Raw genomic sequence first — 22,170 nt, forward strand, 5'->3', positions numbered from 1 at the left:
CGGTGGTCCTTTTCTTAAACTCAGGGATTACTCAGATGCACAGGCCGGAAGATTCACAACGATATTCTTAGCAGGTGTCCTTGCATTGAAAAAACAACAACAGCAAAAGACCGAAAGCTGTTGCCATGGCAAAACAAAAAGAGGATATCTTGTTGGAAGGACATTTCCACCCTGCCAGCATCACACACACACACCCACTCCCTCACCACATCCACCTTACGGCCTTCAATGGGCCACTTAATCAGAGACAACCTTGGAAAGAAAGGAACAATCAGTGCCTTTATTTGATTCCGACACACTCACAGTGCAAGAAATTGTGAGGGAGTAGGGAGGGGGTGAATGTGGGGTGGGGAAGAAGGAAAACAAGCCATCCCCCCAAGTGCCTCAACCCTTCCCCACCCCCACCAGGTGAGGAAATGATATCCCCATTTTCACCATTCCTAATTAGAGAGGAGGATGAGAATTTTGCGAGAATTTCAGAGTTTAGAAGGGAGAACAGCAAGGTCACGGCATCCCGTTCTGAGAAGCAAAATCTCGCTGGCGTCGTATTTCTAATTTGGGGTTCCAATCCGTTTTTCCTTTGGCACAATTACAGTGATACCTCGGATTACAGACGCTTCAGGTTACAGATGCTTCAGGTTACAGTCTCCGCTAACCCAGAAATAGTACCTCTGGTTAAGAACTTCAGGATGAGAACAGAAATCACGTGGCGGCAGCGGGAGGCCCCAGTAGCTAAAGTGGTACCTCAGGTTAAGAACAGTTTCAGGTTAAGAACGGACCTCCAGAACGAATTAAGTTCTTAACCCGAGGTACCACTGTACTTATCCCGAGCCGAAAGAGAAGTGAGCCAGGACCCCCTGGATCTGGGTGGGAAGGCCCTATAGAGAGACCCTCACCCACCCCCAGCAAAGATCTCTCTCAACAGGAGGGGACATGGGGTGAAAAAGGATTGCTTTCCTGACGATAATCCGTCCAAATACCTCTACTAATGGTCATTACTGAGTGGAAGCAAACTTGGGGTGGGGCGGGTGATGACAGAGGGCTCTGAGTGGACTTGGGGGGGGGAGGACAATGTATCTGGGTGACCCCACACATCAGAACTTGGCATGTTGATAAAACACTTTCCTTCCCTGCCAAGGAGTAACGGTACCAACCCCTCCACCGGGACATCAAGTAATCCTTGATAGGCCCAACTCCTTTACCCTCCCACCCTGAGCCAGATTAATACTGGCAGGTCCTGCCATCCTAGCCATGGGGCCAGCTGGTGCTCTCTCGGCCGTTCTTGCGCCCATGTCCCTCGGGGTTCCTCTCTTTCGGGTGGCGCTGGGCGTTGCTGTCCCGCTGTGCGAATCTGGGGAGAAGGCAATAAGGTTAAGGCTGATAACATTGAGTGTTAAGTTGTGGGTGAGCATATCAGACGACACAGCGATTCTTCAAACAGCTCTTGTTTATTCACAGGCCAGAACAGAACTGAACTGAAGGGTTCAGTCAGCCTGCTTATATAGAGCTCCAGTACAACGTAACTGTAACAATATTCTAAAACTATCCAATCACTGAATGTTACTTTCGATCCCTTATTTGCATAACTATCTACAGTATCCCCCTGCTGGCCCAGGGTGAGAACTTCAGTACATAACATTGAGCCATGCAGGTGCAGAGCACACCATTGGCAGTCTGTTTCCCCTTCTCACTCCCCACAAGCAGGAACGTCTCAGAGCCACGTATGACATGGGGAAAATATACCGTAGAAATAGGAAAATAAGAAGAGACTTCCGGATCAGGCCAATGGCCCATATAGTCCAGCTTCCTGTTCTCCCAGCAGCTCCCCAGATGCCCCCGTGGGAAACCCACAAGAACGACCCACACACAAGAGCAACTCTCCCCTCCTGTGGTTTCCAGTCGTTGTTATTCAAAAGCAGGACTGCCTCAGACTGTGGAGGAAGATTACAGCCATTGTGGCTAATAGCCACCAATAGTCCTCTCCTCCATGAATTTGTCTCTGAAAGACATCTAGGTCGGGGGCGATCACTGTGCCCTGTGGAATCGAGTCCCATAGCTTAGCTAGGTGAAGGAATAAATGTGAGAACCAGTGGTGGCATAATCGGTTAAAGCATCGCAGTAGGACCTGGGGGACCCGGGTTCAAATCCCCCACCTGGTCACGAAGCTCAGTGGGACCACATTCAAACCATACATTTAAAGCCCCTAGAGCATGGGTAGGCAAACTAAGGCCTGGGGGCCAGATCTGGCCCAATCGCTTTCTAAATCCGGCCCTCAGATAGTATGGGAATCAGCGTGTTTTTACATGAGTGGTGGTGTAGTGGTTAAGAGCGGAGGACTCGTAATCTGGTGAACTGGGTTCACTTCCCCGCTCCTCCACCTGCAGCTGCTGGGTGACCTTGGGCCAGTCACACTTCTCTGAAGTCTCTCAGCCCCACTCACCTCACAGAGTTTGTTGTAGGGGAGGAAGGGAAAGGAGAATGTTAGCCGCTTTGAGATTCCTTCGGGTAGCGATAAAGCGGGATATCAAATCCAAACTCTTCTTCTTCATCATCATCTCTGGGTTATTTGTGGGGCCTGCCTGATGTTTTTACATGAGTAGAATGTGTGCTTTTCTTTAAAATGCATCTCTGGGTGATTTGTGCAGCATAGGAATTGATTTCCCCCACCAAAATATAGTTCGGCCCCCCACAAGGTCTGAGGGACGGTGGACCGGCCCCCTGCTGAAAAAGTTTGCTGACCCCTGCCCTAGAGAGTCTCCCGCACCCACAACCTCACAGGCTCTCTCACCTGCCCGCAGGGGCTGCCCCCAGCTGCCTCAGGATCACCTCCTCGAAATTATCCGCTTCCTCTTCGCTGCCCCCCAGCTGCTCCGCCAGCTCCTCCAGCGCGTCCTCAACCTCATCCAGGAGCTCCACGAAGCTCAGGCGGTCGTGGGCAAAGGCCCCATCGCTCCCAAAGTAGCCCTCGAGGGCAGCCACTAGTCCTCCGTAGTGCTCGGCCCAGCCCAGCCCAGCCAGGTAGCTCTGGAGCATGGGCAAGAACCGCGGCTTCTGCACTGGCTCCAACCCTTCCTGCCGGGCGCACTCGCCGACGCCGGCACAGCCCTGAGGAGGCCGGTACGGGTGCTTGGCCAGCGCTTCCCACAATGCACCGGGCTCAGCGGGCTTCTTGGCCTTCCGGTGCTCCCCGTCTCTGGCCGGCTTGGCGTCTCGCGGCCCCTGGTGCTTCCTGGGACGGTGCGGCCCGTCAGCCATCTTGGGAGCCTTGTACGGAGGACGGTGTTCCTTCTCCGGGCCTTCGCCGTGGTGCGTGGGCTTGCGCTCCTCGTGGCCATCGTGCCTTTTGTGCCAGGCTCTCTCCTTCCCTCGCTTGGCTTTGTGGCCATCTTTCCAGGACGGTTTGGCCCCCTCTTCTGCCCCCTCCAGCTCCTGGGCCACCCTCCGCTCCACGCCGTCCAGTTCCTTCCGGAGCCCTTCGGACACGTTGCCGGGCGGAACTTTCTGGAAGGCCCTCCCCAAGTCCCGCCGCACCGACGCCAGCAAGGAGCGCAGGCGGCGGATTTCGGCCTCGGGCCTCTCTGCCTTTTCCCGCTGGCGGTCCTGCGAGGGCAGCTTTTCCGGGCGTGGCTGGGATTTGGAGTCGCCCGCCTCCGCCAGCTTCTCCCGCAAAAGATTGAGCTCGGCTCGCGTGGCAAGGAGGGAGGCCGTCTCCCGCTTCAGCGCCTCCGCCAGCCTGGAGTTCTCGGCGGCCAAATTCTGCCGCTGAGAGGTGAAGTCCAGCGCCTCGCCTTCCGTCTTACGCAGGAGCAGCTGCAGTTCCTCCTTCTGGGCCTGCGGTTTTCCAAAAGGAAAGGAAAATGGAGACGCGTTAGTTTGCTGGAGCAAAGACGCAAGAGGAAAGCCCAATCCCAGGACACAAGTGACAAAACATCACCAGACCAAGGAACCCGGAACAATTATTGAGGGCCGCTCCCCAAAAACTGTTTGTGGAGCATTCGTTTCAGCAGTAAAATTCAGGACAGAAAGGAGTTATTTCGTCATTGTTGCTGTCATTAAAAACGCCCACCTAGTCCCACATTCTATTCTCTTAATTTATTTATTTTAAGTTTTTATTTATACCTTTTCAAATGTATACATTTCATTAATTTTAAAATCATTTTAACATTTCAAAGTTTGACTTTGAAAAAACTTTGGCCAAGAAAAAGAAAAGCTGGACAACTTTTGTGTCCTGATTTTCACTTTTTGAAATATGGCAACCCTCGCATAAGTATTTAAGAAGGAATGAAAACCACTGATGGATTATCTGTCAAATTATCACCAATATATGAAGGATTTGTAATATAAGCAGTGGATTACCGAAATATTTAACGGTAGATGGGCTTAGATAATAAATACGTATCTGTTATAAAACAGCTAATGAAAAAGAGTAAAAATCAAACATCAGGAAAGGAGGGGCGGGAAGTCAAGAAGAAACATTGTGTGTTAAAAAAGATTTGTATGTGATGATAAATGCTTTGAAATATTATGGGATACGTAATGAAAATGATATGAATGGGGAGGGGGGGACAAATGACAAATGGGGAGGGGGGACTACTGTTATGAGAAAGAAGAATCAGGTCCTAACTTATTAAGGTAAAGGTAAAGGACCCCTGGATGGTTAAGTCCAGTAAAGGTGACTATGGGGATGTGGCGACCATCTCACTTTCAAGTTTGTACACAGACAGCTTTCTAGGTCATGTGGCCAGCATGACTAAACCACTTCTGGTGCAACGGGACAATGTGACAGAAACTAGAGCGCACAGAAACACCGTTTACCTTCCCACCACAATGGTACCTATTTATCTACTTGCACAGGTGTGCTTTCGAACTGCCAGGTTGGCAGGAGCTGGGACAGAGCAACGGGAGCTCATCCCGTCGTGGGGATTCGAACCACTGACCCTCCGATCGGCAAGCCCAAGAAGCTCAGTGGTTTAGACCACAGCACCACCTTTTACCTAACTTTTACTGTCTCCACCAACTGGCAGCATCTCTCCAGGATTTCAAGTGGGGGACAATCCCCCCCTACTCGGTGATGCCCCTGGGGATTGAACCGTGGACCTTCTGCATGCAAAGGAGCTGCTCTGCCCTCCTTCGCTCCACCCAGACCCTCCACACCACCTGCAGTTCCGCTTGCATAAGCCGGATGTCTTGATTCTCCTTGGCCAGCTTGTCTAGCAAGAGCCCCATGGCATCCAGGCTCTGGCGGTCACCATCTGATGACATCACCGCTTCCTTGGCTCTCTGAAGCTCCTCGCCAACCGGGGGTTCCCGTGGGGGCGAAGCTGGCCAATCCTGCTGGGGTAGGGTGGGGAGTCAGAGTGAGCCGCAGCCTTGTTGGCTCCCAGTACGTTTCCGAGCACAATTCAAAGTGTTGGTGCTGACTTTGAAAGCCCTAAACAGCCTCCGTCCAGTATACCTGAAGGAGCGTCTCCACCCCCATCGTCCAGCCCAGACACTGAGGTCCAGTTCCGAGGGCCTTCTGGCAGTTTCCTGACCGCGAGAAGCGAAGCTACAGGGAACCAGGCAAAGGGCCTTATTGGTGGTGGCACCCGCCCTGTGGAACGCCCTCCCACCAGATGTCAAAGAGAAGAACAACTACCAGACTTTTAGAAGACATCTGAACGCAGCCCTGTTTAGGGAAGCTTTAAATGTTTAACAGACTACTGTATTTTAATACAGTACTTTGTTGGAAGCTGCCCAGAGTGGCTGGGGATTATTATTATTATTATTATTATTATTTGCAAACATCAGGATTTGAACATCGCAGCCAAGTGTTGGTCCCTGAGGGCTCCGCCCTCCCGACCCTCCCAAGGTTTCCCATTGGCTGGAATCTTTGGCTGGGCAGCAAGCCAGCAAGAAGATTCCATATGCTAACCCAGACCCTGTATTGTCTGCACTGACTGGCAGCTGCTCTCCAGAACTCCAACCAGGAAACCCCCTGTTCCCTCTTGCGTCAGCACAGAGATAAAAAGACTCACCACCGCAACAGAGCCAGGACGGGGCTCTTCACTATCTGAGCTTGACCAGGTGCTGAAAATGTCCACTGAGCCTGTAGGAGACAGCCGGGGTGGGGCGGGGGGAGTATGTAAAGGAGAAAAAGGGGAGAGCTGAAAAAATTAAGAGCCTCTTTCATATTCATATATATAAACACACACACACACACACATATATATATAATTAAATTTTCTCTTTTACAAATTCAGAATATTCATTTAAACAGCTTTAAAATATTAATGACTTTCCTTCTTCTCCTTCCATGGTTCATTCTGCATATCATAAATCCCTGCATATTTTACATAAACTAAACAATTCAGCATTCCATTATTACATCCATCAAAACTTATTTACCCTGTTGAATTTAACTAAACACTGCCAACGTTTTCAAATGTACACAATAGCCCCATATATTCAGTAAACATTTCCCAATCTTCTTTAAATGTATGTTCTTCTTGTTCTCTTATTCTATATGTTATAGAGCCTCTTTCTAAGCCGGCAAAATAGTGTGGGGGGGGCGTTTCTGTGGTGGCTCCCCACTGGTGGGGAAAGGGAGTTAAAACAAGACTTACCATCATCTTGGTCAAATATGACCCCTGTAGAGAGAGATAGAGAGAGGCAATGAGGCTTTATTATTATTTATTTCATGAAATGTCTACGCCATTCAATTGTTTTTAAAAAGCCCTCACCGTGGTTTGCAAAAAGGTTAACACAGAGGGGCTACCTTTGAAGGTGACCCGGAAACTGCAATTAATCCAGAATGCAGCAGCTAGACTGGCGACTGGGAGCGGCCACCGGGACCACATAACACCGGTTCTGAGAGATCTGCATTGACTCCCAGTACGTTTCCGAGCACAATTCAAAGTGTTGGCGCTGACCTTTAAAGCCCTAAACGGCCTCGGTCCTGTATACCTGAAGGAGCGTCTCCACCCCCATCGTTCAGCCTGGACACTGAGGTCCAGCGCCGAGGGCCTTCTGGCGGTTCCCTCATTGCGAGAAGCCAAGTTACAGGGAACCAGACAGAGGGCCTTCTCGGTAGTGGCACCCGCCCTGTGGAACGCCCTCCCTTCAGATGTGAAGGAAATAAGTAGCTATCCTATCTTTAAAAGACATCTGAAGGCAGCCCTGTTCAGGGAAGTTTTTAATATTTAACACTGTATTGTTTTTAATACTTGATTGGGAGCCGCCCAGAGTGGCTGGGGAAACTCAGCCAGATGGGCGGGGTATAAATAAAAAATTATTATTATTATTATTATTATTATTATTATTATTATTAAGACTGTCACAGGCCCATCCCAGAGGGAACAGCTAGCAGAGTTAGCCCCCACCCCAGCAAGGCCACTTCTTGCTTACCCAAGGATGCCAACAAGGCCAAACCCAGGAGGGCAAGGAACCCGAACAGCCATTTTGTCCTGGGAATGCCACCGTCATCACCCTCGAAGGCCTCTGCGCCTCGATCTCTGCCGGCCCCCGGCAGAACGGGAGGCACGTCCCGACCCTTTCGCCTGCGCAGGCCTTCGACGTCACGCTCCTTGGACGCCTCTTCCCCACTGCTGGAAGTGTTCCCTTCCTCCTCCCCCAGAGGGCCTGGGAAGGGAAAGGAGAGGAAAGAAGAGGGCAAGAAATGAGGATCAAAATATTGTGTCAGCTGGAGAAAACAGGCTCACCTGTGGCCGCTCGCCTATGGTGAGGGTGAAATTGCTCCAGGCAACCAAGCAAAGAAGCTTTTACAGGTTGCGGGTGCAGAGGTGGCGAGTCACCCTCTTTGCTCCTGAACCCTGAACTCTCTTCATGGAAATTGAACATAAAGGTAGAAAATACCTCTGAACCTCACGGTTTCTGCTCCACATCATCCTCAATTAGAATCTGCTCTTGAACTGCAAGAATACCTTCAGCTTGCCAGGATGAAGTGAAAGCGAGTGAACATCTGTTAAGCAAGAGCCTTTGGTGACCCTACAGAGCTAAGGTTTCGTCTGCTGTTCCACCTACTGTTGCCTCCTGGATATGTCCACCACTAGAATGTGGGACGCGGGTGGCACTGTGGGTTAAACCACAGAGCCTAGGGCTTGCCGATCAGAAGGTCGGTGGTTCGAATCCCCACAACGGGTTGAGCTCCTGTTGCTCAGTCCCTGCTCCTGCCAACCTAGCAGTTCAAAAGCATGTCAAAGTGCAAGTAGATAAATAGGTACCACTCCAGCGGGAAGATAAACAGTGTTTCCCTGCGCTGCTCTGGTTCGCCAGAAGGAGCTTAGTCATGCTGGCCACATGACCCGGAAGCTGTACGCCGGCTCCCTCAGCCAATAAAGCGAGATGAGTGCCGCAACCCCTGAGTCGTCCGGGACTGGACCTAATGGTCAGGGGTCCCTTCACCTTTAGCATGTGGCCCCCTGACAGCTGCCCACAAAGAAATGCGGCCCTCAAACCCGACAAGAATCTCTGCCCCACCTAAGTCCTTAAGCACACCTGTCCAGACACTAACTTGAAGCCTAAAACTCATGCAATTGCTTGCATTTGTGTTCTGTTTCCTTGCCCTCTGCACTTCCTCTATTGCTTCTTCCGGCAGCCAAAATGTAGATGTGTAGGCTGCTTGGGGCAGAGATCTGTCAAAGGCCTCCGCATTATTCCACAAAGAACTGCCTTTGCTGATGGCATTAAGTCACCTGCTTTGTGAATGAAGACAGTTCCCTGTGGGACAGGCACAGATCCTTCCTCAGCCTCGCAGGTGCTGGCCTCCTTTGCATGTGACAGGACGGGCTCTGGGGTCTTGACTACTGTGGGGGTTTCTTCAGAACTGGGGTCCACCACCACCTCAGGACCCTGGATCGCAAGAGAGAGATAAGGATGCTTTTTAAATTGGCATTGTTCTCGAATTGTGAATGTGTGTGTGTGTGCCTACTTCCTGGCAACCTCATATCCAGTGTTGCTTGAGAGTTCTAAGATACAAAAAAAAATGGTGTAGCTTTAAAAGGTTCAGTCTGCCATCTTGCTTCAAAATGGTGCCCAACCAAAATATTGCTCAAAAAAAATAATGCTAATATGCCTACATTAAAATGTGAAGTACTGGATGGAAGAAAAATTAGTAAGGAAAGATAATAAGAATATATAGATGATTTGAGAAGATTGTAGAATGCAAAGATGATTTTAAATTTTATAATGTGGAGGAAATCGAGTGGGGGCGGAGGGAAGTGGGAGGAAGGTGAAAAGAAGAATATGATGGATTGAGGAAATATAAATGTAAATGTATAGGGGGATGGGAAAGAAATGGTGTTGGCTTTGGTACATCTGTATTGTGATGTAATATGTGAAAACCAATGAAAAACAAAATGGTGCCCAACTGTATCCAGGTAAGAGGAGCCATCGTGCAAAATTTGGTCAGACCAGTTTCTTTGTACAGTAATGGTTTTCGTTGGCCAATTACCACCATTTACATGTCCAAAGCACTGCCACCAACTTCAGGAGGCCCTGGTGCTACTGCCGCCCGCTGCCTTACCTCCAGGGTGCATCTGTGGACGTGGCAGGTCCCAACAGAAGAGGGCCTGTGTGGATCGCTTGGCTAATTGCCGAATGGAACTGAGTTCAAAGAGGAACAAAGCCCCCAAGTTGGAGAATTCTCATATACATGCAGAGAATTAAGCGAATGCTCTACCTTCTGACTGGCGCCGTCTGCATCAGGGCGGTCGGTGAGGGTTTTGCTCTCGCCGAGAGGGGCTGTCCAAAAAGATGCCTGTGTTGAAGCTAGTAAACAAATGCGTTTATTATGTTCATCTGCATCCAGGGCATAGATGTCAACCTTCCCATTTTTTGTGGGAAATTCCCTTATTCCAGCGCTGTTTCCCACTGCTATCCCGGATTGTTAGATATCCCATAGACTGTCCCCGGGACAGGTGAGGCTGCTGATCCCTTATTTTCGAGGCTGCCGATCCCTTATTTTCAAATCTGAAAGTTGACAGCTATGATCCAGGGTGGGGAACCATTTTCAAAGAGAGAGGCCTGCTTTCCCTTCTGGGCAACTTCTGGGTGGGGGGGGGCGCATGCCAGGGGTTGGTGGGGCCAGAAGCAAACCTGGACGGAGCAAGGGGTGTCAGGGTTCAAGGACACATTTCAGCCAGGCAAAAACACCCAAGGAAGGTGCAAAGAAGGACTGGTGAGGGGCGGGGCCTAGAGAAAGGGGGCGTGGCCTGTGAAAGGGGGTGTGGCCTGTGAAAGTTCCAAGAGCCAGAGAATAAGAGGGCTAGAAGGGGTGCATTCAGCCCTCAGGCCTGAGATTCTCTCTCTCTCTCTCTCTCTCTCTCTCACACACACACACACACACACACACACACCACTATCCTCCATCACTGAAAATACCGTATTTTTCGCTCCATAAGGCGCACCTGACCATAAGGCGCACCTAGTTTTTAGAGGGGGAAATCAAGAAGAACAAATATTAGTCAGTCCCTTCTCCCTCCTGGGGAAAAGCCCCCAAGAGCGGCACACTCTTTAAAGGGTGGGCGGCTCCTGCTGGTTTTTCTACGAGGTGGGGAATCCGCGCACCCTTTAAAGAGCGCGCGGCTTTTGCGTGCAGTGAGGGAATTCCCCCACCTCGTAGAAAAGCCCACAGGAGCCGCGCACCCTTTAAGGAGCGTGCGGCTCCTGCGGGCTTTTCTACGAGGAGGGAGAAGGGACTGACTGGCCACGTCAATCCCTTCTCCCTCCTGGGGAAAAGCCTGCAAGAGCCGCGCGAAGCTTGTGTGCGGCTCTTGGGGGCTTTTCCTGCTTGCCTCCCCCCTGCATTCGCTCTATAACACGCACACACATTTTCCCTTACTTTTTAGGAGGGAAAAGGTGCGTCTTATGGAGCGAGAAATACAGTATGCTTCCCTCCTTCAGAGCAGAGGAGGGGAGCCGGACCCCATATGCAAAGCATCTTCCCCGTTATATACTGAAGTCCAGCTTGCAATATCATGCAGAGGATTGCAAAGAAACAAGGGCGGCCAGGATATGCCGGGTGGGGTTAGGAAAGGGCATGGAAGGCAGCTAAGGGGTGGGCCTCATCCATTGCTACATACCTTGTGTCTCTTCCTGGGTCGGTTCAGACCCAGTCTGCGTTTCCAAGCCAAGGTCTTCTACAGGTAGAGCCTGGAGGGGCAAAACGCATCAAAAATAGAAGTCACAAAATTTCCCCTTTTTCTCATAGAGTGGGATGGGGGAGGATCTTTACCTAGCCCCGCCCCTGTGGGCCAACTTTGGCAGGTGAGTGGGGCAACCCACTTGTCAATCACTCAACATCATGATGGTTGTGTGTGTGTTTTTGTAACTATATTTTTATTTATTTATTATTGGATACAGAAAAGAAGAAGAAGAAAACAGCTGTGATAAAGTATCAGAAATAGAGGTTTATTTATTTTTTAAAGCAAAATACCCTGGCGTGCAGGAGGAGTTCAACTGCCCATGGTTGATCATTATATTTGAGATGCATATTTTTAGGGCCCATCTTATTTTCCTGACTGTAAGTTGTTTAAAAGTGTTTGTAATATTGTGCTTTAATGTTGCAACCCACCCTGGTACCTTAGGGTGGAGAGTGGAATAATAATAATAATAATAATAATAATAATAATACAGGTAGACTGCCCACCCACCAAAGTCCATCACAAGGAGCTCCCGCAAGGGCTTGATGGCCAGCTGGTTGCCAGGTGCTTGGAAACTGCAGTGCAGCGGGCTTTTCTGCCTCCGTAGCACCAAGCGCTTTGCACTGAGCCCCCTGCTAAAATGAGAAGGGGCACGCTCCATTTCTGCAGGGATTTCCAACAGCAGCCACTCGGCGCTGCAGGAGAAAGGCACAGGGGTCCCCCTCTTGCCCAACAGCTGCCTGGCGGAAGTGGGAGAAGGTGACCTGCTTTGAGCTCCCGACTGTCTCTTCGTGGTCACCTGGGCACCTGCCCCACATATGACACCTTGCCTGAAGCAAGTGGGTGTGGTTTAGAGGGAAAGGGTCCTGTGTGCCAAAGGGTGGGTGATGGCGGGCGAGATGCAGCCTGGTGAAGAAAGGAAGGGATCGTAGCTCAGTATCTCCTCTGCCTACGGAAGGTTCCAGCTTCAATTGGCTGCATCTTCTTGCCTTCTGAGGGGCAGCATGTCCCAAGTGGGTGGGGCCAGAGGCAAAAGTGGGCGGAGTAACTGATGCAAATATGTACAGTAGGCCAGTTAATAAGCACACACACATCCCTCAATCCATCCAAGCAAAAGCCATTGTCAAGAGTTCAAGGGAGCATTCCACCCCCTCAAGAGAGTGCAAAGCAGTGCTGGTGAGGGGGTGTGGCCTGGGGAGGGGCATGGCCTGGAAAGAGGGGCGTGGCCTGGGATAGGGGCGTGGCTTGGCAAGATGGGCATGGCCTGGGAGGGTATGCATGGCCTGGGGAGGGGGGCACGGCTTGGAAAGGTGGGTGTGGCCTGGAAAGATGAGAGTGGCCTGGGGAGAGTGGGCATGGTTTGAGGACGCCTTCCAAGCCTGAGGTTGCCCACCCCATTCAAACCTCACTGCCAACATCAGGGATGGGGCATCTTGGAAGGGATGCTGATGGACTCCAGCTTCCATCAGCCCCAGGCAACAAGGACAACAGTCCAGGAGGATAGCCCCTAAAAACCTGGAGGGCTGCAGGTTTCCCTACCCCCCCCACCACCACCACAAAGAAAATAAGCAGGTTCTAGGGCCCACCACTGACCCCAACTAGTGTCCTTCTCACAAGAGGTCAGGCCTGGGAGACCCAAAAGCCTACGAGGAGAGGGCTTTTGAGGAGTTCATTATGCTGCCCCACCCCTGATGTCTTGCCCCTGCCCCACAGAGCCTTCGCCCCTCTCCCCAGTTTGCTTCCGGCTCCCGCTCACCTCAGAGCCGGCAATCACCCAGCTGTTGTTGTCCGACTCCCGGGAGTCTGAATTGTCAGTCATTTTGGCTCATGCCACGGGGCGTTAGGTCAGTGGGGCCTCCTAGGGGTGCAGACCCCCAATCGGATGGGGGGCTGGAAGGAACAGAAGACGTCTGAAGAGAGAGAGAGAGACAGAGGAGTTTCTTTATCAGCCTCGAGTACAAAGCAGGCGAGGCTGGCCGCTTCACGTCGGGGGAATTTGACTGGCAAATTAATTTGGGCAGAGAAATTGGGACACAGGCTGCAGATGAGAGTGGAGACACAAAAACCTGAACAGGGCAGCCAGCCTCTCTGTCTCCCATAGCTGGCAGCAGCTATGGTTTCTACCCCCATGAATAAAGATCCCAGGTCTCATGGTTTGGAGCAAACAGCTGGTTTAAAATAGGAGCATAGGAAGAGAGTCAGACTGATGGGTCCATTTAGCTCAGCATTGCCTACACTGACTGGCAGCAGCTCTCCGGGGTTTCAGGCAGGGCAGATTCCCAGCCCTACCTGGAAATGGCAGGGATTGAACCCGGGACCTTCTGCAGGCAAACGGAGCTAAGGCCCTTCTCCATATCCTTTCAACTTGGCAGCTCAGGGAAGTTACCTAGCTTTAACAATCATATAAAATCAACTCCTTTGCCAGTTTCCTCCATTTCAACACTATTTTGCCCTTGGAAAACCGACTCTTTCCCCTGCCACCTCCCCAAGTCTGAGGACATGTATACAAACCTCCTACCCCAGGAAGTGCCCAGAGGTGACAATTGCTGAGCTGATTGTTGGCCAAGGAAAGCCTAATGCCATCACCAGACTTGCCAAGGGGTTCAGACATGCAAAGGAAGTTCTATTGTACTTTGGGTGGTGGGACTTCAGAGGTGTTTGCCTATGCTCATCTTATACCTGGGTCTTGCCCTGCCATGCCTGCTTATGCTAATCTTGTACCAAGGACTTGTCTGGACATGTTTGCCAAGGTTAAACTAGTGTAACCCCTGTCTACCTCTCCCCTTTTGTGACATGTCAGTGTTGTAGAAATGGTGCTGTATGAACTGTATTCTGCGATATGGTGGGAAAGTTTTAAAAGTCCTTGTCACCCCATCCTCGGGGTTCAAAATACTTCTTCGAACCTGTTGTGCAATAAACTTTGGTCTACAGCTATTTGCTCCGGTTGGTGGCTGGACTCCTTCCTTTATTCTGCAATTTTAAGGTCTTAGATATGTAATAAATGTTCATAAATGTACCAAGCAAACATGTACATAAATATATAAACCACATGTCTGAAAACTCCACAGAAAAAAAGTCCTGAACAAATTGACCTCAATTATTTCTCTGCAAGGTCAAAGTGGGAAACCTCCCCATTGTCTTTTTCCTTCACAAATCCTGTCTTAAGGGCACATTTAAGATATGAATAGGGTGTGAGCCTGTGACCTGGCCCAGGAACTAAGTATTTATCATTTCAAAAGACTAGCCAGGCTCCCCAGGCAATCCAATCAAGTGACCATTAAACAGGTAACCTGGCAGGCAGGAGGTAAACAAAGCACTCAGATTTCAGCCCTTCTGTGATGTATGTATGATGTTTCTGGGGGTGGTCTTGATCTACAGGGTGGCAATTTCGAAAGTCTATATAAGGCCTTGCGCGTCATTGTTCTGGGTTTCTCCTCGCTCCTGCGTGTGGTGAGCAAGGACCCTGTTGCAACAGATCAATAAAGATCAGGCTTACTAGCTGCTTTGCTTCTCAATATTCTCTGGTTGGCCTCTGTTATTTTCTCCTACCAATAGGGAACCTACGTAAGGACTCTGTATGGGCTCTTGGATACCCCATAAGGGAAAAGGGCAGCTTTTGTTTACAACATCAGGGACTCGCGACAAGATGGGTGACTGAGCAGCCTCGCACCTGTAACAAAATCAATGGAGTTGAGTCACAGGGTTGTACCCAATGCTGGTCTTTAGAGTAGACCCATTGAAATTTAATGGCTTTGACTAACTTAGGCTGTATAAACACTGTACTTTTAAAGCACTCACCCCAAAGAACTCCCAGCACGCTTAAAAAGGTAAAGGGACCCCCGACCATTAGGTTCAGTCGTGACCGACTCTGGGGTTGTGGCGCTCATCTCGCTTTATTGGCCAAGGGAGCCGGCATACAGCTTCCGGGTCATGTGGCCAGCATGACTAAGCCGCTTCTGGCGAACCAGAGCAGCGCATGGAAACGCCGTTTACCTTCCCGCTGGAGCGGTACCTATTTATCTACTTGCACTTGGACGTGCTTTCGAACTGCTAGGTTGGCAGGAGCAGGGACTGAGCAACGGGAGCTCACCCCGTTGCAGGGATTCAAACCACCGACCTTCTGATCAGCAAGTCCTAGGCTCTGTGGTTTAACCCACAGCGCCACCTGCACCCTTAGGAAACTACAATTCCCAGGATTCTTGGGAGGGGGGAATGTGCTTCAGATACATGGTGTATATACTGCCTTCAAGTAGAATATAGTCTTTGAGTAGAACGTACAATAGATAAAACTCATTTATCTCAGTGGGTCTACTCTGAAGTGGATTGAGTTGGAGCCAACCCAGAATAGACAAGAGAAGAGCATCTTCCCTTATTAGTTTGGAAAGGAGGGGGTGGGTGGGCAGTTTTAAAAACGTCTTCCAGGCAGAGCTATTCTTGCTGGAAAGAGAATGTGGGGAATCCAAATTATGCCGGACTCTGAACGAGGTCTGATTACCAGCACTCCGAAAGCAAGGAGAGGAAGAGGAAACAAGTCCTCTTGCAAACACAAAAATGCAAATTTGTGGGGCTCTGGGACAAAGTTGGTGGGTTTTTGGAGGGTGACACACACAGGTGTCAAAAGAATAGGTACTCCAGACCTCCTCTTAAAAAAAAAAAAAGAGGTGCCCATATATAAAAACCTCTATTTTTCTTCTCTTCTTAAATGTAATAAAAAGAAATCGAACAAAGAATTAAAACTTTAAAACGTAAAGATTTGCAGTCTGGAAACAAAATTACAAAGATCCAATGCAGCTCTAAAGGGATAATAAAGTATTACAAATATTCCCTTTGGTATTGGTAAGAATAAAAGAAATCTCCATTTGTGATCTTCCTTATTGTTGAGAATCTGGGGTTTGCATATACTGGTGGCACTGAGTGAGCCTGCAACTCAATATTTTGTAGAAGAAGTAAAATCAAGGCATGTATGAAAATTAAAAATGGTCGTTCGAGCTCTGCCTATTATGTAGTTTTAGTTTATGAGACATCTCTTCAAGTAGGGCAACCTGCCAACCTTTAAACACAGCAATCCCGATGATTAAGATTAAAGGTCTTCCAGGATTTAGCAATGCAGTCGGCCTGGTCTGCTGTTAAAAGATGAGAAGTTTTTTACTTTTCAAGACCTCTTCTCTCCCCTCCATGCAATACATTCTTGTTAAATATCCCCCCCCTTCCCTGTAGGGAACAGCTGTCAGAACAGGAGACTGACTTTGGGGAAAAGGAGGGAGGTATTTTTAGACGCTTTTAATACACTTTAGCAGGTGGAAATTGCTGAGCAGACCAGCCCAGACTGCTCTGGAGGGACATGACAAGATCTTTCTTGTCTCCTGCCCCAGAATCCATTTAACTCCAAGCTTTTCGACTCCCATAGGGAGCTCCAGAAGGGAAATAATTCCTGCTCCCCCCACAACAAGTAACTCGCCACTCTTCCTTTTTTGGATGCAGGCTTTTAAACAGCCTTGCTGGTTTGGGTTCCCACCCCACCCCCCTCCTGCTAGGGCCCCGTGGTTATACGAAGGAAAAGCACCTTTTTGCAGAGAATTCCTAATCTGGAAGTTTGAGAAAAAGAAGGAAGAAAAAGGCTGCTGTTTTAAATGTTATCTTATTTTTTAAAAGCATGTCCCCATGGATGCTAACATTCACTGCAGGTGCATGCAATGTTTGCCATATTCAGGGTATAAAAAGGTGACTAAATCAGACCCATATGTTTCAAAACTAAGTTGGAGACAACCTTCTCAAGGTAGGAAACTGTTAGTTCATTGGTCTATCTAGCTTAGCGTTGTCAACACGGACTGGCAGCTCTCCAGGGTTTCAGGCAGGACACATGCCCAGCCCTAACTTGGAGATGCTGGGGATTCGAACCCAGGACCTTCTGCATGCAAAGCGGACACTCTGCCACTGTGCTACAGCCCTTCCATTCCATTGAACTGGCATAGGAAACTGCCTTCTAGTGACTCAGACCGTTGGTCTATCTGGATCAGCACTGCTGGCACTGACTGGCAGCAGCTCTCCCTGCTGAAAATCAGACTTGGGAGAAAAGAGAAAAGTTTTGGGGCAGGATCCTTGGAGTGAAATAGGCACTATTATTCCTCTTTCAGAAGTCTAATCCTGTGGGACAAAGCTAATTCCCAACACCACACAATCGCACATCCCCGAAGTCACACTGCACCCCTAGTATGTACGTATATTTCTGTGTCCTCTGATCCTGCTCTCAACGTACAAAGAGGATGGTTTTACAAGAGGCATCAGAAGATGCAAGCAGGAAACGGCCTTGTTTTGTCGCTCTCAACTTCTCCCCCCCCCCAGCTCCGATGCCATAGCAACCCTGGCAGCGGTGCCCTTAATAGGAGATTTATGTGGGACAGCGGAACCTAGCCGGGCCGGATCCTTGGCGGCAGAGGCTACAGGCAGCCAAGCGCCACCCGACACAGACAGGGACAAAAATGGGCCTCTCTCTACAACAACACTTTTTAAATTTTTCAGAGGACAACAAGAGAGCCCGCGGTGGTGTGGCGGTTAGCGTGTTGGACTAGGACCTCGGAGACCCAGATTCAAAGCCTCTCTCAGCACGACCTCTTAGTCTGACCTACTTCACAGCTGTTGTGCAGGTTAAGGGAGGGAGGGAGGGAGCCATGTACACCAACTTGAGCTCCTTGGAGGAAAAAAAGCAGGATATAGATGCAATAAGGGGGTTGGACTAGATGACCCGCAGGGTCCCTTCCAATTCTATGATTCTACATGAGGTCCTGGCAGCCTTCAGCAGGGATGTGAGAGGGCCTGTTGCGGGGCAGGAACCCGGAATGGTGATTCCATCGTACGTGAGCTGCCTGGTATCTTCAGGGCATCTCATAATGTTATAGCCCTCCAGATGTTGCTCCACTACAACTCCCATCATCCGTGACCAACTGGGCTATTCTGATGTGGGCTGATGGGAACTGGAGTCCAACAATAGATGGAAGGGTTTCGTACCTCTGATCAGACCCTTCGTAGGTCTCGATGCAACCCATTAACAAAGCTCTTCCCCCTGGAAATAGCGTGAGTTGTGGATGCGAAACACGCACTGCTGCATATAACTCAAGTTGTTGGCTCTAGAGCAAGTGGGGAGAGCTACAGGCCTTGTTGGACTCCCATAATTCCTCAGCAGTTGCCTTGGGAAGGAAGAGCATGATATAAGTTTAATTTTAAAAATAAATAACAAGTCCAGAAGGATCTGCAGGGCCTGTCCCTACCCTCTACCCTCAGCCATAGATCGCCACCTGGCCTGCCTTGCAAAGCTGTTGTGAAGCAGTGGTGGATTTCAAATCCCATCACCACACCCAACCCAAGCAGGAGGGGTGATGGGAGTTGTAGTTCAGCAACTTTTGGAGAGCTTCTCCCCATCCCCTTTTTACAGATCGCTTAGCAAAAGGACACACATTACTTTCACATTCAAAATAAGGGCATAAAGGCTTATTATATTAGCAAATAGTGCAAAGTAATAAAACAAAAACTGATAATAATATGATAGCCAGGGGTTTGGGACCTGTTGACCTCTGGAGATGTCGCTAGATTAGAATACCCGTCCTCCTTGACCACTGGTCGTGCTGGAGGGAACTGGAATCCCTAAACATCAGTGGTTTGCCCACCTGCCATAAAGTTTAGGGTGCAACCTTGTAAGCACTGACCTGGTAGGAAGTCCCATTGAACTGAATGGGTGCTTACTTTCTGGAGTAAACATGTGCAGAACTACAGTTACTGAGTTAGTACAGTCATGGGACGCGGGTGGTGCTGTGGGTTAAACCACAGAGCCTAGGACTTGCCGATCAGAAGGTTGGCGGTTCAAATCCCCACCACGGGGTGAGCTCCCGTTGCTTGGTCCCAGCTCCTGCCAACTTAGCAGTTCGAAAGCACGTCAAAGTGCAAGTAGATAAATAGGTACCACTCCGGCGGGAAGGTAAACAGCGTTTCCGTGCGATGCTCTGGTTCGCCAGAAGCGGCTTGGTCACGCTGGCCACATGACCCGGAAGCTGTACGCCGGCTCGCTCGGCCAGTAAAGCGAGATGAGCGCCGCAACCCCAGAGTCGGTCACGACTGGACCTAATGGTCAGGGGTCCCTTTACCTTTACCTTTACAGTCATGAAATCAATGACTTGGAAGTCCTCCAGCCCAACCCTCAGCAATGGAGGAATCGCAGCTGAATAATCCCTGACAGATAACTGAAGGTGTGAAGCTCTCGGGTGTTCAAAAAGTGGTGGGTGCGAATGTTGAGCATGACAGCCAAAAAACAAAACAAAAAACCCGCAATCACCAGGAATAAATCAGCCTGTAGCACTGTGAACTTGGAAGGCAGAAAAGATGGACCCCTTACAAGCTTTCCTACTGTTGAAGTGAGGGGTATACAGCCAATTAAGATCGCACCTCTCCATCAAAACACAACCCTAAGGATTCCAGGGGCTTGCAAATTTGAGAGTATATAGAACCGGTGAATAAATTATTCTGCATTAATTCATGCAGGGTACGTGGGCACGATTGTGTATGCAAGTGGCAACCGGGTACAATATATGGGCACAGGTGGGCTTTTGCGATAGGACAGAGGAACCTCTCCCAACTCCAGCATCACCCCTCTCAAACCACGCATAAAAGGATCTGGTCTAGACCCTTCCCTTTGTATTGATCGCTGAGCCAAATGCCAGCTTCCCAGTTTTGGAACCAAAGTTACCTGCAATAGATCCAAGGCAACGGTGGTTGGGGGGAGGGGAGTACATTTGGAGGGATCTCAAAAACGAGTCCCATCGAAACTGCAAGCCTACTCTCTAGATAGATAGATAGATAGATAGATAGATAGATAGATAGAAAGAAAAAGCAGCAACTCTCTCCCAGAAGGCAAGGTGAAATCACAACGAACTCACCCCCCTCAAAGGGGCAACGGGAGAGCTGGTGGGGCTGTTGCCATGGTAACCCTGCATCAGCGACCCTCGGGGATTCCCTCTGCTGGACCAAATCATGCCGCCGCCGCCGCCCCCCTCTTCCCTTCAGAGCTGCTTGCCCTAAAATTGTGGGGGGGGGCCCCTCTCCGGTGACCCATACTATTACCCTACAACAACCCATTTCCTCTTCACCTTTCCATCCATCCTTACCTTAGTCTAGGGGGCTCTCAGATCTGGAAGTTTTTTTAGAAGGTGGAAAAAGGAAGGCTGCGAACGCCTCTTAACTTTGTATAGGAAACTTCGCAGCACTTTACCCTGCGGGGGGAGGAAAGGGGCGGGACGTCGGGGCCAGGCAGCCTATCCCAGGGGTTGGGGGGAAATGAGTTTGGCCAATGAAGGGGAAGAGAGGGCAGGGCGGGGGGCGGGCGGGGGAGGACAGCACTAGTTTTGGAATCCGCAATGCAACCCTGAGGCCGGGAGATAAATGTGGACGAAACCCCCTAAATGGGGAGAATTCTGGATCGGGAAGGCGGAGCACGTTTTGCGGGGAGATGACTAGGGATCCCCCCATAAGATCAGCCTTCCTAAGGCTTGGGGGGTGCAGAGAAGGGGTGTGTCCCCAACCCCCCCCAGTCAGCCATTTAGGATCCTAGCGAGCAGGGATGACTAAGCTGAGCGAGGCTGGAGAGAGACAGCAACAGCTGGGAGTCCCAAGCAGAGAGGCGGATTCTCTCCTGCCATCCCAGGGACACTTTATACCAGCCCTGGATAGCTCAGTTGGCGAGAGCGTGGTGCCGGTAACGCCAGAGTCGCAGGTTCGATCCCCGTATGGGGCAGCTGCGTTGCAAGGGGGTTGGGCTGGATGACCCTCAGGGTCCCTTCCAACCCTGGAATTCTATGGTTCTGTGGAAGGACTAGGGGACCTGTCGCCACCGCCATCCCCCCTTTGCAGGCTGACTGCTAAGAGACCCTCGCTGCTGACGAATTCTGACTCTATAATAATAATAATAATAATTTATTATTTATACCCCGCCCATCTGGCTGGGCCTCCCCAGCCACTCTGGGCGGCTTCCATAAAAACCAAAAATACAGTAAAATATCACACGTTAAAAACTTCCCTGAACAGGGCTGCCTTCAGATGTCTTCTGAATGTCAGGTAGTTGTTTATCGCTTTGACATCTGCTGGAAGGGCGTTCCACAGGGCGGGCGCCACTACCGAGAAGGCCCTCTGCCTGGTTCCCTGTAGCTTTGCTTCTCGCAATGAGGAAACCGCCAGAAGGCCCTCGGCGCTGGACCTCAGTGTCCGGGCAGAACGATGGGTGTGGAGACGCTCCTTCAGGTATACTGGACCGAGGCCGTTTAGGGCTTTAAAGGTCAGCACCAACACTTTGAATTGTGCTCGGAAACGTACTGGGAGCCAATGTAGGTCTTTCAAGACTCTAAAGTGAGAACATCGGAAGAGCGAATGGCCCATTGATCCAGTATCCTGTTCTCACAATGGTCCGCTAGGTGCCCCAATGGGAAGCCCCAAAACAGGACTTCCACTTGCTTGGAGTAACTGGTATTCAGAAGCATCACTGCATCCAACTATGGAGGAACAGCCGTCGTAGTTAGTTGCTCTCTCCCCCACGAATCTGCCAGCTTCGCTAATAATAATAAATTTATTATTTATACCCCGCCCATCTGGCTGAGTTTCCCCAGCCACTCTGGGCGGCTCCCAATCAAGTGTTAAAAACAAGACAGCATTAAATATTAAAAACTTCCCTAAACAGGGCTGCCGTCAGATGTCTTTTAAAGATAGGATAGCTGCTTACTTCCTTCACATCTGATGGGAGGGTCTTCCACAGGGTGGGCGCCACTACCGAGAAGGCCCCCTGTCTGGTTCCCTGTAACCTCACTTCTCGCAATGAGGGAACCGTCAGAAGGCCCTCGGCGCTGGATCTCAGTGTCCGGGCTGAACAATGGGGGTGGAGATGCTCCTTCAGGTATACAGGACTGAGGCCGTTTAGGGCTTTAAAGGTCAGCACCAACACTTTGAATTGTGCTCAGAAACGTACTGGGAGCCAATGCAGATCTCTCAGGACCGG

General features: G+C 50.1%; 1 protein-coding gene across 3 annotated transcripts; it reads right to left on the minus strand.

Moving 5' to 3' along the window:
- Positions 1 to 253: 253 nt before the first annotated feature.
- PBXIP1 (PBX homeobox interacting protein 1) lies at positions 254 to 20,449 on the minus strand. Of its 3 annotated transcripts, none has more exons than XM_083591146.1 (11): positions 20,294 to 20,449; positions 12,898 to 13,051; positions 11,082 to 11,151; positions 9,680 to 9,741; positions 8,694 to 8,850; positions 7,387 to 7,620; positions 6,606 to 6,629; positions 6,018 to 6,088; positions 5,158 to 5,334; positions 2,789 to 3,831; positions 254 to 1,351 (listed from the first exon to the last, which is right to left on the minus strand). In XM_083591146.1, the coding sequence occupies exons 2-11, from the start codon at positions 12,958 to 12,960 to the stop codon at positions 1,246 to 1,248; spliced, it is 2,007 nt and encodes a 668-aa protein (XP_083447272.1). In that variant the 5' UTR covers positions 12,961 to 13,051; positions 20,294 to 20,449; the 3' UTR covers positions 254 to 1,245. The 3 variants fall into 3 exon arrangements, with proteins under 3 accessions (XP_083447272.1, XP_083447271.1, XP_083447270.1); XM_083591145.1 differs by having other exon boundaries at positions 5,158 to 5,331; positions 9,680 to 9,768; XM_083591144.1 differs by having other exon boundaries at positions 9,680 to 9,768.
- Positions 20,450 to 22,170: the final 1,721 nt, after the last annotated feature.

This window comes from Podarcis filfolensis (assembly GCF_964270895.1).
Source record: "Podarcis filfolensis genome assembly, chromosome: 16".
NCBI lineage: Eukaryota > Metazoa > Chordata > Lepidosauria > Squamata > Lacertidae > Podarcis > Podarcis filfolensis.

Excerpts from the sequence above, each read along its gene's own strand:
- PBXIP1 (XM_083591144.1), bottom strand. The coding sequence starts at position 12,960 with ATGACTGACAATTCAGACTCCCGGGAGTCGGACAACAACAGCTGGGTG. Across the intron at positions 8,851-9,679 it reads CAGACGGCGCCAGTCAGAAG|GGTCCTGAGGTGGTGGTGGA; the intron begins GTAGAGCATTCG and ends CTTGCGATCCAG. Across the intron at positions 7,621-8,693 it reads TGTCTTCATTCACAAAGCAG|GCCCTCTGGGGGAGGAGGAA; the intron begins GTGACTTAATGC and ends TTCCCTTCCCAG.